Source organism: Epinephelus lanceolatus, chromosome 1 (assembly GCF_041903045.1).
Source record: "Epinephelus lanceolatus isolate andai-2023 chromosome 1, ASM4190304v1, whole genome shotgun sequence".
Lineage (NCBI taxonomy): Eukaryota > Metazoa > Chordata > Actinopteri > Perciformes > Serranidae > Epinephelus > Epinephelus lanceolatus.
The window spans coordinates 35452251-35467808 of NC_135734.1; the positions used below are offsets into that span (position 1 = coordinate 35452251).

At 41.6% G+C, this 15558-nt stretch overlaps 1 protein-coding gene across 1 annotated transcript in view; it reads right to left on the minus strand.

Annotated features, from left to right (window-relative positions):
• necab3 (N-terminal EF-hand calcium binding protein 3) overlaps positions 1-15558 on the minus strand; it is an 83220-nt gene that overhangs the window by 51742 nt on the left and 15920 nt on the right. The window contains exon 2 of the mRNA XM_033625519.2: positions 15039-15063. Within this exon, the coding sequence (XP_033481410.1) occupies positions 15039-15063 (25 nt within the window). The remainder of the gene's footprint in view (positions 1-15038; positions 15064-15558) is intronic.

Here is a 15558-nt window from a genome sequence, read left to right on the forward strand (position 1 = left end):
GTTAATCCTTTGCTAATGAAATACAGTACATATAAATTATTTACAAATATTTCTCTATTATATAAATGGCTCCTCAGTATAGATTTTAAACCAAGCATTTTCATAGCTATACTCATGCAGTAGTACCACACTTACTTTCTACACCTGAAGTTTCTTATTTGATGCCATCTGTAGTTAGTTTGTGGATCTGAGGCTACAGATCCCTCCACACGTCTTTATCTCCACAGTGTTGCATTTGGAAGATTTCCTATATTTGGGGTGCCAAACAGGCTGCAGTTATGCTCAGAAGTGACACTCTTGATAATCAGTTTGATGGACTCGTGATGACGACTGGCAGTCTCCTCGATTTTCTTTGACAGTTCTGGGCTAAGTGTCTTTCTCATGAAAGAGGGTGGCTGCAACAAATACACAAGCCCGAGGTCTGTGCTTTACTTCTTCTATTAATACAGAGTTTAATGATGATGAGAAAAGATTATGGGTTGCTTGTTTGATGGCTAATGAGTCATTTGTTTCGTTACTTTGTACATTTTTCTTTTTTCTTTTAACTTTTGAGTGATGAAGGCTAACTCCCACCTTTGAATCTCTATTTTTTTCTTCAAATAAGAGCTGACTACTGTCTATACTCAGAACAACCTGTTTGTGCATGTCAATAAACTAAAACTCAGCCTCCGAGCAGGTTGCCATCTGCAATGAGTGCAATAGAGTGAAAGATGGAGGGTCAGCTAGTGTTGAGTTAAGGATGTGGATACATTATATTGTCTGAAAAATGGGAAAAGCAGTAAAACTATGTATTTGTCTCACATACAATAAATGTCAAAGAGCAATCCTACTTTTAATCTCACCCTGATCCTCCAGGGATGACGGTGACAGATGGCATCCAAAGATGGCATTAAAAGCATCAGGAAGGTGAAGATAAGCTGTTATATGAGAAGATTACGTGTTTGCTATCTTAAGACTCATACCTGCTTGTTTACTCTATCCCAATGTATGTATCCTCACTGCAATCACATACATCGGCCTGAGGGATGTGAGGCCATGGGAGGAAGGAGGAATTGATGCAACATTCTTGTTTAGTCAAGCATCATTCTGAAGTGATGTTTATCATTTATGGTGATTTCCATTGCTGTATTTTTTATACCTGGGCTGGTATTGTTTTACTGTTCTGCACAGATTTGTTGTCTCATACCTCTTCTCCACTAGACTCTTGGAACCTTGGTGCCATCTAGCGAACCAGCCCACGTTTCCACCAGTTTTGTACAAAACAATTGTAATCAAGGATGCTTAATCAACAGAGGTGGTGCTTCTCAAAGTCAAGGATCCCTCCATCCTCCTACAGAGGCAAGGCAAGAGTCCTTTCTAGCATTCAGTGAACACCACATTGAAATAGACTGACGAGTGCACCCAAGTCTGCGTCATCAACCCCCTGGAGACTGAGGGGGTTTAAGGGTACTATGATAATTTTGGCACTCTAATGTTGCTGTACAATTTGAGAAAATTGACTCCTGTAGATATTAATCCCAATAAATGACGTATTTATCCAAATCCTGTTAAGCTCCACCAGCAAATTGTGCGCAAGGAATTCTGGGTACTCTGTGTTACATACATGCATCCTTAAAAATTCCCCTTAATGAAGGACTCTGTAGAATTTGAAGAATCCTTGATATTGGAACAGTCCTTTGATTTGATGACATTGCCATTTAAGGATCCTTCCTTAACTTTGAGAAGCACATAGAGTGTTGCACAACAGGAGGAGGCAGGAGGAGCAAGATTGTATTGATTACCTGTGATATTTGTGTCTATCCAAAAAACAAGCATGGATTAACTATTAATGATCAGAAGATGCAGGAGACTATTCGGTGCAAGACTCCATCACGACTTTCTAACCTATAGAATGGACATGCCCACTGATGTTGACATGATTCACACTTTAGGTCAAGGAAAACCTGCTTTTTTGGTCCCAGCTGGGAACCAATTCATGTTTGGTGGAAAGGCTACAAACACTTCGAAATTAGGTGCACAAACTGGAACTGAACTCGTTCCATGTTGGTCAAAAAGGTTTAAGTGAGATTTCAAGAGCTGATATATACCTTAACATTTTTGCAACCTCCTTAGCCGGCAATGTGCCATAACCAAACAGATCATAAACCCTCTCCCCCACACAGCTTGTATATTCTCATACAGCTGTATATGAAACTGCATTTGTTTAAAATTTATTACTACATTTATTCATCCTCTTCCAGTCCTATCAGAGCAGCCACAGTATCCAGTTGCTAAACAGATTCCCGACCCAAACACCAGCTGATGCCTCTAAAATTAATATATCATTCATGCACGGCCCAACGACATATAAGAAGCACTTGCAGCTTCTTTAAGTAGATCACCGATTCCAGAAACACTCATAACATAAACATTATGTATATTATGAAAGCTACTTATGATGCATTGCTCCTGTTATGTCCCCAGATAATGTGTGGTTATTTCTGGAACATTTTCAGAGAACAAAGCAATACGTTTTCTTGAGAATAACTTAATCATAGTCTGTAAATGGATCATATCTCAGCATCAGCAAATGTTGTTGACCTGGTTTTAAAGGCAACATGAGCTCTTTGAACAAACAGGATACCTCTGTATGTCTTCTTCTCTTGAAATTAGACTTTAGAGACTTAAGACTTTTCATGTGACTTATTATTTTTTTCATATTTTATGATGGTGGTCTTCAAAATAAAGAAATACAGGTGTCCATTTGTGCCAAATTTGATGATATTCCTGTTCTCGAGATAAGCAGAAGATATACTTTATAAATCCTCAAGCAGGAATTCAATTTCTTTTCCTACTCTGTTGTCATATACACACAGGCCTGAAATACACATACATGCACAAACAGAACCTATTCATGCATTAAATGGAGAGAAGTCAGAGTGAGGAGGCTGCCTTGGACAGGCACCCCTGAGCAGTTGGGGTTTGATGCCTTTCTCAGGGGCACCACGGTGGTGCCCAGGGGGCGAACTGGCACCTCTCCAGCTACCAATCAACACTCCATGCTTGGTCCGTGCAGGGTCTTGAGCCGGCGACCCTCCAGTTCCCAACCCAGGTCCCTGAGCCACTGCCGCCCCTATTGGCTTTATTGGCTTTACCAGAATTGGATGAGCGGACGGACGGACTACCCAAAAATATTATGCCTCCAGCATGGGGCAGCTGTGGGTCAGAGGTAGAGCGGGCCGTCCACCAATTGGAAGATCACCGGCTCGATCTACGGCTCCTCCAGTTCGCATGTCGAAGTATCCTCGGGCCAAGATACTGAACCCCAAATTGCTCCTGATGGCTGTTTATCGGTGTGTGAGTGCGTGTGAATGGTTACTGAGTAGCAGGTGGCACCATGTTTGATAGCCTCGGCTACCAGTGAATGTGTGTGTGAATGGGTGACATGTGCTGTAAAAGCGCTTTGAGTGGTCAGAAGACTAGAAAAGCGCAATACAAGTGCAGTCCATTTACCATTTAAAACTGACTGAAAAAGCCAAAATGGTCAGAAAAGCTAAAAGGCTTACCAAATTATTCTGCATGACTTCAGAATTTCTGGCATCAAGGCCATGACAGAAAACACAAAGCCAAACATCACAGCTTAGCAACAAAGTAGAATAAAAAAAAGCAGTTCAGAGACTAGGAGCCCAAAACCCAACTCTAACCATCTATCACTGGAGCAATTTGTCTGAGCAGCTGTTTCATCTAAAAACCAATAAGCCATCAGCACACTGAATGCAGATGTGGCAGAGAACACAAGATGAAAAAAGGTACCAGCCCACTGTGTGATATCCTCCTTTAAATTGAACCAAAATCTAAGCGGTTTAAGCCTTCATACAGCCCAGTGCTGCAGAGGAAATTCCATCATTACAGCAAAATAAAAGTAGCTATAAATCACACTGTCGGTCGAGTCAAAGGCAATGTGCTTAAACTGCTTTTTAATACTCAGTCAGAGAAATCGCTTAGGAACGTCAAGGTGAGAAAAATGCTTCCATAGAAAGAGCAAGCTGGAGAAATGTGCTGATTCTGTACCGCAGCAGGACACAGTGTATCACAGTGGCCTTTTCTCCTTCAAAAAACAACTTCAAATACACTAAACAAAGTGTTCACAAGATCTGAGTAAACAAGAACCAAATGAGCAAGTGAGGAAGTCCTGTAAAGTAGGGCACAAAGTAGGCCGCGCTCTTATCTCTCCAAAGGTTAGTCCCATTGCAGCCTCTCCTAAGTGGTTTATAAATTCCCATGAATGCATCACAGCTTCAAAAGCAACTAGCATTTGCTAAAAGAGTTGGGTCTTGTTTCTTCATAACAAACTCCTATGCACTACTGTATGCCCAAACCATCTCACATTCTGGTATTCTTAGTATCAATGCTCTACTTAGTGTTCCAGCGGGCCATCTGTGAGGAAAGCTGTGATATAAGCTGCCTTTTAGCTTCCATATCCTGATTTAAGCCTCGGTGCTGCTTTTAGATCACATACCCTACTGCTTCTCCATTCCCCACCTCACTAATGGTCTGAAGCTCGCTGGTCTCTTTCTCCACACCGGAGCAGATGTCAAGCGAGAAGAAGTGAAGGTCATTAAAAGCTCAGGAGGAAAAGAGGACATGATTTCTCCAGCAATGATACTGGAGTCTGTTTTCTATAGCTCTCTTAAATTGACATCTGGGTGAGGAAGACAAACATTTTCAAGCTAAAATTGAAATGTAGTTTTATTTTGATAGATGTGTTTTTTCGTTTCTTAACTTTAAGCTGCTACACATGAAATAACCCAACGAGATTGCTGATCTGTGACCATTTGGCCAATTAGGGTTGCGACAGCTGGGTTTTATGCAAGACGGCTAATTATCCTCAAGATTTCAAGCACATGGGAAACAGTCAGTGAACCATTAAAAGTGTATGCTCTGAGTACGAAACTTCAGGGAACACAAACTGAAACTGAGTTTGATTGAATTTGTCTCTCAGAAAATAATAAGGCTCAGGTATCAGATTTCAGGTGACAAAGGCTTGAAAGCAAAGGCTGACGCACATAGCAACTGTGACAATCAAACAACACTGGTGGAAATGACCAGATATATGTACGACTGGGCTGATTAGCAGAAATGGGAAGCAGGTGAGTGAGTGGGCGGGGAAAGGTCAGGCAACTGCAGCGCTGATGAGGGTAAGTGGGAACAGGTGAGGAGATGAGTGGGGGAAGCTTAAGTGATTGAGGCTGTTTCTCAGAGGCCGTTTACACGTCGCCGGCTATTTTCATAAACGGACATTTCACCATCTCCGTTTTCAAAAAGATCTTCGTTTACACTTACCCATGTATATATACACAAGAGCATGCCAAACCTGTAGGTGGCAGTGTAACGAGAGGCTCAAGCCTTCCATGTATCCATTGTCACCATAGCAACATAGGTTGCACTTTTGACACAGGCGCAAGTTCCGGCGCATACTGTGACGTCGGCTGCCTATAACTCCGTTTATCTCCGTTTATCTCAGTTTACATGCAAACGCGCAACTGGAGTTTTCCAAAATCTCCACTCTGGCCGGAGTTTTTAGAAAGACTCGTTTTCAGAGGAGAAATCTCCGTTTGCGTGTAAACGAAGGGCACAAACGAAGGAAGATGTCTCCGTTTATCAAAATCACCGTGTACGTGTAAACGGCCTCTCAAAGTCAAGGAAGGATCCTTAAATGGTTGAATCATAAGAGTGCTTTGCTCTGCAGCAGCAAACTGATCTGGTGCTGATTTACATGAGAATTCATGTAAAATGGAGGCTAAGCCATGAACATAAATTACAGATCACCTGTAAAGCGTTTTAATAACTCAGTCTGTCATAATTAAAACAACTGGAGACTGGGAACGAACTGACATATGAGTCTGATAATATTCTAATAAATCAGCATCATGTCTGACAGGATGTAAGTGTTTCTGTGACTTCCTGTATGAACTGAAGGCTGCTGGAAACTGTTGGGAAACTGTCTGGCTTTTTGTCACCACCTCCTGCTGCAGCCGCCTGATCTCATCCACTTCCCAGGCGAGGCACATCTCACACAAGCCAAGCCAAGCACAAGTCAGTGTTATAGTAGTAGTATAGTATGAGCTGACTTTGTCATCAGGAGGTGGACAGGATGGTGGAAGGTGTGACCTGTAGCTGAGATGCCTGCCAAGCTGCAGACCACTGTTTGAGACAAACAAACAACAAAACCACCATAGCTGCATTTCCAGCAGCTTTTTAGGCACCAGACATTGGTGTTTTTTAGAGACCTGTCACTGTGTTCCCACCAGGGAAAGTGCCGCAAAAAGCTGTATTGTAAGCCAAAACATGATCTTTCTCTAACCATAACCAAGTAGGTTGTGGTTAGGAAAAGATCATAATAGCGTACAAATGTAACGTACCCCTAGTTGGGAAAAACGTACAATCAGGGCCGTAGCACAAAATTCTGGACCCTATGAATGCAACACATTCTCACTCTGACCTCGTCACAAAAGGACGTTTGGTCATGGACTTTCCACGTCCAGATACGACATGAAAGGTACCCTGGGTGCGTTGGTTGTTGACGTTCTGGAACGCTGTGTCAAGTTCTGTCTGTTACATGCATTGACTTTTTTCAAATTACACTTTCGTTTTCACAGGAAATTTAACGTTTACTTATAGTTTCTTTGAAAATAAAAGCACTACATCAGTACAACACTGCCAATTTATTGTTTTTTTTCCTTCAACAACTAACGCACATGGTTAGGTTTTGCCAACACACACGTAGTTGGGTTTAGGCAACAAAAGCATGTGGCTGGATTTAGGATAATAGAACAGGGTTTGGCTTCACAATCTTGCAGGAAGTGAACACCACCCTCCCTGTTGAAAGTCACTGGTTGTTGGACCCGTCCACCACCCCTCCCACCAGGCCTACTCCCGACTTTCGCTGTCTTTATTTTCGTTCTTGTCCCGCTGCATTTCCCCCTGGCCATGTGAAAGGACAGCTTCTTTCATCAGAGTCTGACGCCAGAAGTCACTGCCCAAGTGGCAGATTTTGACAACTTTGGAGTGAGAGCGGGTAAAAAGACGTTCTCAATGGTCTTCCTCCATCCACAGCTATTCATTCTAGCATCTTTGTGGGCCCTTCTCATATGACAGCCTTTTGCACTCAGTCCCCCTTTCTGTCCCAGTCCTACACCCTTGTGTAGAATGCCAACATTTATTCTGGCAAATGGGCTACTTTACAATGTGTACAGCATACACATACAAAACCTTTTTATCCTTGGATCCACACAGAGCTTGTGAGAGAACCCTCTGTGTGGTTTGCTTTGACGAAGCACAATTTTTCTGGTCAAGAATGAGCTTTAATGCCAGTACCAAGTGAATTCTCAGCCACTCGAGTGCCACGAAACAGCCTGTTACCACCCAACACTGATACTGTACATTATCGCAACAAGTTGTTCTGCTGAGTAAGTACCTTACACATCTTGTAGGCAACATCAGCGTTCATTTGAAGTCTTGTTTCTGTCCACCTGACCTGACGGACAGTCCAATTTTCAGTCTTCTTTTAGCTCTGGTCTTCACAAACCTCTGAGGGGTATATCAAGCAGTAGCTGCTAATTGCTTCAATATGTTCACCAGGTAGTCACTGACATTGTTCTTATGATGTCTGGTGCTGGACAAGTGGAGCTGAAGGGAGCTGTAGAGTCAGGTGAGTGACCCCTTTAACTTAGATGTAGTGATTTAAACCATTGCTCATATAAAATATTGTTTGTGAAGCTTTACACTGAAGCCAACACAGACAAAATGTCCTGAAAGTGCTGTGGATGAAAAAGCTACTGAGATAGCATGCCGAAAGATCCATGAGCAAATTCCATGTGCTGATGAAGTCCATGTGATACAGCTGAAAACTCCAGGACCCTGAGCTGGGATTGTTTCCTCATACCACCAGATAATAAAAGGACCACATGAGACATTTCTCGTGTTCAGTAGATTATATATTTCTCTCAACTTCAGACAGCCTTTAAATACACGCACTGGTTTATTATTTAACGTTCTGCTGCTATGGACCTCATCTTTAATTTGTTGATATTACGTACACAGTCTATTCCCAGTGGTGTTTATTACTGGAAGATAAAGAGCAGTGATTGTAGCACAGTATATTATCTTCGTGTTTTCCTTTCATATCAACACTCCTCGCTCCCTGCCTCTCCCCACCATCATCATGGTTTAGTGATGACAGCCATCTCAGCTGAGCTCATTATAATAAAAATCCAACAGTGAATATATTCCGCCCGAAGCCACGGAACAATTCATCACGTACGAGACCCGTCACAGCGAAGGTTAAGAGCTGTTGAGAAGTAATTGCTGTTTGGGGGCACGCTGATTACAGCCCCTATGAATGCAACAATGTCCCGTTTATGTCCACTCTCTGCTGATGTACTTTGGCACCTTTTATCATCTGTTGTTAGACAGAAATAAATATCTTTTTGGGCAGGGCATTCTGTGCCACGGCTCAAGTGAAGGCAAGAGGACAGTTTTTATTACAGAGAGGATATTTCAAATCTCGTGTGTAGGAGTGAAGCAATATTCCTTCATAAATATGTGATGTTTCGGGCAGATTTTTCACATGGAACATTCAAATTTGTTTGTTTTTAATATAGTGCAGTGTTGGAAATATGACGAGACAGTGGCAGAGCTATGTTCGCAGCATTGTCTTTCCACTTTTAAAGTAGGCACAATAATACAGTGATGATGATGGTTTAATGTGCTATTTTTTAAAATTAATGTAATTAAATGAACAACCTGGTCTAATTTCGAAGTCCTCGAATACTGCCGCTTAGTCATTTATTTTCCATGTCAGACTCAAACGAAAAACGAGTTTGAAATGCAACTGGACAACAATGTAATGTAAGGACCTGAACCCACAAAACACCTTAAGTTAAGATTTTCCTCAAATTAAAATCAGTTGCACAAAACACCCTTAAGTCTTCTCCTTTAGGTTTTCGTAAATGTCCTCTTAAGTATTTGAGGTCTTCTCCTTGTCTTCATCTTATACTTAAGGAATCTCTTAACCATTGCACAAAAGACCTTAGCAACCAAATTAAGGTGAATAAATTTATGTAAGTAAGTTGTTGCCAATAAATAAGAAAAAATGAACACATCCTGAGAACAAAGTTCTGCAACTGGGAGAAGCCAACAGACATGCATTTAATTTTACGCTATAGATTTGACTGAATTAATTTTCTTTAATTAATTTCCTCCCACAATTGCAAATAAACCAAATACATCAAAGCAAATAAAGACACATTATGGAAACTTTTAGCACTGTGAAATCTCTGTTAATGCAGCCTTATTGTTTTTCCTTTACTAAGGGAACCTTTTAAGGGATTTTGTGCAACATCCTTAAATAAGTCCCTCAGCTCAGGAGAAATTAAGCCTTAAGTTTCATACTTAAAGAGAAAACTTCAGGGCCCATATTCACAAAGAATCCTAAGACTAAAAGTAGCTCTTAGTGACGTCATTCTAAGAAAAATCTTAGAATTCCTTGAATTCTAAGATTTTTCTTAGAATTTTCCCTTGGTAAGATAAAAGTTATTCACAAAGCATCTTAGGCCTTAAGAGAGCTCCTAAGGTGAAAAACTGTTAAGAGGAGGGAGGAGGACTTTTAAGAAGCCTAAGAGTGTCTTACACAGAGAAGACGGCGGAAAGACAGAGAGGAAGGAGAGATATTCTCCGTATATTGAATGACAGTGATTTAATAAGACGCTACCGGCGTGATAGTGCAGGGATAATGTTTGTGGCTGACCTCATCAGGGATTAGCTTACTTTTCCCACCCAGCGTAGTAACGCAATAATGCCCGCTTTGGATTGCAGCACGTACCAGCGCTTCTCACACTCATCGCTTGTGCGTAAAAGGAGAGGGAACAACGCATTGATTTGTCGGGCAATGCGCTTCCAGGTCTGCCTCTTCCCCTGTGCCGTGATCCCGGGACCGAATTTCCCTCTTAAACTCCTTTGTTCTCCTCCACGAGCTGCGCCAACAGCAGGCACTGCTCTTTGGTCCAGTTCAGCTTTCTCGTTCTTTTTTTCTCCATTTCGTTGTTTTGGTCATTCTGCCAAATCACACCACTTTTTACAAGGAGGCCAGCAATCACAGTAATTGCTGACAGCTGAGTCTGCGTCCACCATTAATATCAAATAGATTAAGTAGTAAAATTACCAGCATGGCGAGTAAACATAACAATAAGCAAATCAATAGGCTGAAATAATCGGCATGTGAATGAGGTACGTTCAAACATTTTGAAGCTGTGTAACAATTAATTTAATTTTGCTGAGTTTCATCATCATGACATAAAATTATTTTCACGATTACACATTTCTTAATACAGTCTAAGTTCTATGATGGTTGATTTCACTGTCCATTCATTACTAGGAAGGTTTTTTTTTGTAACAACCAATCACAGCTTTTAGAAGACTGCGTCATACCTAGCAACGGGGTCAACCACACCTCCTCACTAAGATAAAAGTTTCTGTCCCCTCCTTGCTCAGAGTTGCTCTCAGAAACTTTCTGAATCACTCTTAAGCTAAGATTCCTTGCTAGGAATTTTTAGGCTAAGTTAGGAGCTCTCTGAGAGGACTCTGAGAATCTTTGTGAATACGGGTCCTGGTGTTTTGTGCAACCAGTAACCGGAAAGCACCTTAAGGGCAGGCGGGAGGGATGGTGAATAGGTCAAACAACACCAGACTTTCACTTTCACTTAGCCATGTGCATTTGTCGCACAATGAAATAATCTAACACATATGAGGTGTTTTGCCAGCATTGTAAGTTTATTTTTGAAAAAGTATCCATCTAACCAGCAGATACTGTACATTTCCGTGAGAAGGGAAGTGTATTTTGAAAACACACAATGCATAAACAGACACAAATTGATGCACCATCCCAAAACGTCACCAACAGGCGCACCCAGATACCTAGCGTGTAATATGTAGACATGAAAGCCCACGGACCACATTGTGATATGTGATGATTTGGGAGTGAGAATGTGTTAAAATGAACCAAAAAAGACAGCAGCATAAGGAACTGTTTTTATTTATAAGGGGGGAAGGGGTGGTGCAAAACAGGGGCTGTATGTCAAATAATTTTTTAAGTACCGGGGAGGGGCTTATGATTTTTATTTTGGCTTAGGGGAGGGACATACAACTTTAAATGGTTGTATTTTGTATTGAATTTAAACTCTGAACCCTCAACCCACCTGTGGGTTTAAAGACATGTTTTTACCCCAAAAATCGGCAAAATCTCAACATTTATCATAACCAGAAACGATTAAAGAGTGAAAATATTGTCTTGATTGGCAAATTTCCCATGGTCCTTGAACACATCATGGGCAACAAACGCTTCTGTCAGGAAACGATACTAAATCTCAGCTTAAAATAGTCATATTTCATCAAAATCACTTTATTCTACAAGTTACACTTTAAATTTTGTACCGCTTACACCAGGCCAGCACTGAGACCCTGCCTAATCCTAAACACTGACATTTCTCTCTTACTACCGATGAAATACAACCACACAACCTCACACAAGACTCTCCATTTTAAGAGAAGAACTTTTTTGAGATTTACTATGAATCCACCAGCACATGCTGCATAACCTACGGCTGAGTGGAACAAGTTCAGTCACTTTCCTGCGGCTTCTTTAAATCTGCACAGGCGAGACAGTCAGTCAAGTGAAATTAGATGAGGCAGCTCGAGGAAACGTGGGTACCACAAAAAAGCAATTTAATCACAATACATCTCCCGGAATGAGTTTTACATCGCACACTGGTGATATATAGAAGCTGCCAGAGTATCCACGGGGTACTGAGATAAATCACAACTTCAACAAACCCTCTTTGATCCCTTGTGATGCTTCTACGGTTTGATCACCGTAACGTACAAACCTAAAGCACCCATAAGGCCATAGGAGATTGCCTCATTTGGTGTTTTGATGATGGAGTGCTGTCTAATGTCTGTCCAAAATCTCCCATAGGTGTCTAACTGGATTGAGATTGGGTGAGTGCAAGGCCACAGCGTATAACTCACATTGGTTTTACACTCATCAAAACACTCAGTGACCTCTCCTGCCCTTTGGATGGGGGCATTGTCATCCTGGAGGAGATCACTCCCATCAGGATGGAACTGTACCATGATAGGATGAAGGTGATCACGCTTCCCTCTAAGGGTACAATTGGACTGAAACCATTCTAGTAAAGCTGGAGCCACTGGATCCCCCCACTGTAGGGGTCAAGCATTCAGGCCTGTACCATTTCCTTGTTATACGCCACACATGCATTTCTCCATCTGTAGAGAATATGGTGAAGAATGACTCATATGACCATATCACATTTTCCACATCTCTGTAGCCTATGGTTTCTACACCATTGAAGTCTCAAATATACATTCATCTTTGTAATGAGGGGTATATGCGCTGCAGCCCTCCTATACTCTCCTCTCTCTATGTAAATGTCGACAGACTATTGTCGCTGAAACAGTCTGATCACGTCCTACACTGACATTTTCTGTCACCTGAGGAAGAGTTGCTTTTCTGCTATATATTGCACGAATGCACGAGCATCGAGGTCATCAAATGTGCACTGTCGGACACAGTATCCGTTTGCTGATGTCTTTCCCATAGATCTAAATGCAGATGTCACTTCACTATTCCTATTGAAATACTAGCCAGCTGAGCAGTCTTTGACACTAAAGCTCCTGCCATCCGTGCCCCTACAATGAACCCTTTTTCAAAGTCACTTAGATCTTTTTCTCTCGACATCGTGTGACAAAATCAGAACTGAGGCCGGCTCAGCATTTTTATACAAGTCACAAAGCATGTTTGGATGATAATTTATTAGTTGTGCACTTGTGTGGAAGCATTTGCATTTGTTTTGTTTTCAGTGGTGATCCTAAACTCTGGGGGGGCCCCAGGGATAGAAGCCCATCAAGGCCCCGTTTCATTGCATTGATTGCTACAACTAACATTACATGTATGACAGTTACAGGTGGCTGGCTGACTGTCCTAACTAACTTTATCTGGCTGTCATACGGTAGCCAGAAGGGGTTTTTACTTGTGCATCAGCTCCATGCAGAGCCTACACCGTAGCCTACACATGGGAACTGCCCATTGGTCTGACAGCCCATTGTTCCGACCATATTAAACCCATTGTTCCGAAGTCCGTTCCGAAATCATCATGATGCCCTGTGGTTAAGGTCTGGTTAGGTTTAGGCACAAAAACCACTTGGTTAGGGTCAGGAAAAGATCATGGTGTGGGTTAAAATGAAAAAGAAAGTGACAAACACATAAGCCGTGAGCCTGCTCCGCCTCAAGCCGGTCGCGGCGCACCATACGCCAGCCGCGAGCCGTTCAGCACCGCGGACAGTCGGACTAATGGGATGTCGAACCAATGACATGGACCACCTACACACATGGCCTACAGTATGCTGTTGTGAGCATTTATACTTGTGCTGTGGTGTGTCTGTGTCACCTGGTTGGTGGTGGGATTTCTGTGAAGTGCTGTAAAGTTTAATTGATTCAAAATACACATCAAACACACATTAAACATGGCTCAATAGAGACAGTTTCAAACACAAGTACACAAATCAGCTTCACTATAACTCACAGACAAACACTTATCTTTATCTGGAAACATTTCCCTCACAAATACAACATGCTAATGTTTTTAGCACAAGCCTATGACATTTTACATTGTATAAATTAGCCTAGCAACTAGTGGACATTTCCTCCACTCATATGAACTCAGGGACAACAGCAAAATTTAAGATTCGACTCCATTACAACTCACAAGGTTCACCGACAAAACAACTGTCTTATACTAAACACATTTTCCAAACAAATACAACATACTAGCATTATTAGCACAAGCCTATGGCATTTTACATTGTAGAAATTAGCCTAGCTAACTAGCGGAGATCTCCTCTACTCATATGAAGCCAGGATAAATCAAACACAAGACTTAAAATGCCATTTTGTTGAGGATTTATTGTCTTCGCAGTTTATTGTTTCTCATCTGTGAAATTAGAGTAAATTAAAACTTTGTTTCCACTGAGGGAAATGGTTTCAGCTTACAAATACAGACAGGAGGTCTGCGTCGCAGCAATGTGTAGTCATATTTCTGGGGAAGTGCATGTCAGGCGGTGTAGGCTCTAGGTATGGTGTTGATTTGACACAGAAGCATAAATCCCACTTTAGGGAGTTATGAGGTCTATAGTTGCCATCGGAAAATGTGCCAAACGTTTGTCTCTCCCGACAGTATGCCTCTGTATGTTTTTACACTCATTTATTCAGGTTTTTCCTTTAATTTGTCAGATGTATGTATATTAAATTCATGTATATGCATCACATTGTGGCATCTACAGTGCAAGTATGTGTGGGTGTTTATAATGTTGGCACTGGCCTGTGTATTCTGTGTCATTTCATGCCGCATCCTGATTGGTTTGCAGACATGAACAACATGAAGACAGGTCTGCACACTGACGTTCCCTTACCTGCCGTTTATTAGCACATCCACAAGTGATGTTCCGAGCTAATGCTCTTCTTCAGACTTAGCTGTGTGTATAAAGACGCCATATTTAAATATCAATCAATCTGAAACGCATACAAGTTACCTTGTTAGCACTCGCTAATAAAGCCATATTATGAGGGACTCACTGCTAAAAAAAAAAAATTAACTTGGCTCAGCCCGTGTTAACATGACTCACATTCATTTGTAAACAGCACCCAGTCATCTGTGTCGACACTGACGGAGGGGTGCTTTATTTTGTGTGACACATTCTTCCAGTCGTGGCTATAATCCAGCATCTTAGCATCGTTTTTAATTGGGCGGAGAAACTTGTTGGTGCATGAGGAGGAAATGAGCCTCAGTTGAAGAGTCATTCATGCAAATCCTCTATTTCTCCGCCCCAGATAGTCTGAGGCATAATAATGAGGAGAAAAATGTGGGGAAACGACAAGCGTGCATTGTGACAAATTATTCATCACCGAACACATTGTGTTTACTCACCGTTTTTGTCTGCTCGGCGGAAAATCTGAAAAAGAAGAAGGGGGAGGAGAGAGTTATTACCTCTAGTCAGGCATCACTAAAGAGTTTCTTGCAATGAGCAATTTATTAAGAATGATGGCAACAATTACGAATGTTTTTAACCCTGCTGTATAAGGTTAATTTGTTCAGCTGCAGAGAACAAAGACACACCAACAAGGACATTCACGTCTTGCTCACGTATTATCCTGTGACACACACACACACACACACACACACACACTTAAAATATACTGTACATATATACACACGTGTGAGTCATGTTAAATGCCAATTGGCAGTGTACGTCAGTTAAACAATTATCACTTCTGAAATAAACAGTTATTCACAGGAAGCGTGAGGGGTTGCAGAGAGGCTAAATTGTCATTATCTCAGTCATGACTGCACAGAGGAAACATTTTTGAAATCGTATTCTACCCACACACAAACTACATTATTATATTGTACTAAAGTGCAGGCTTAAGACAAACACTGTGCAGAAAAT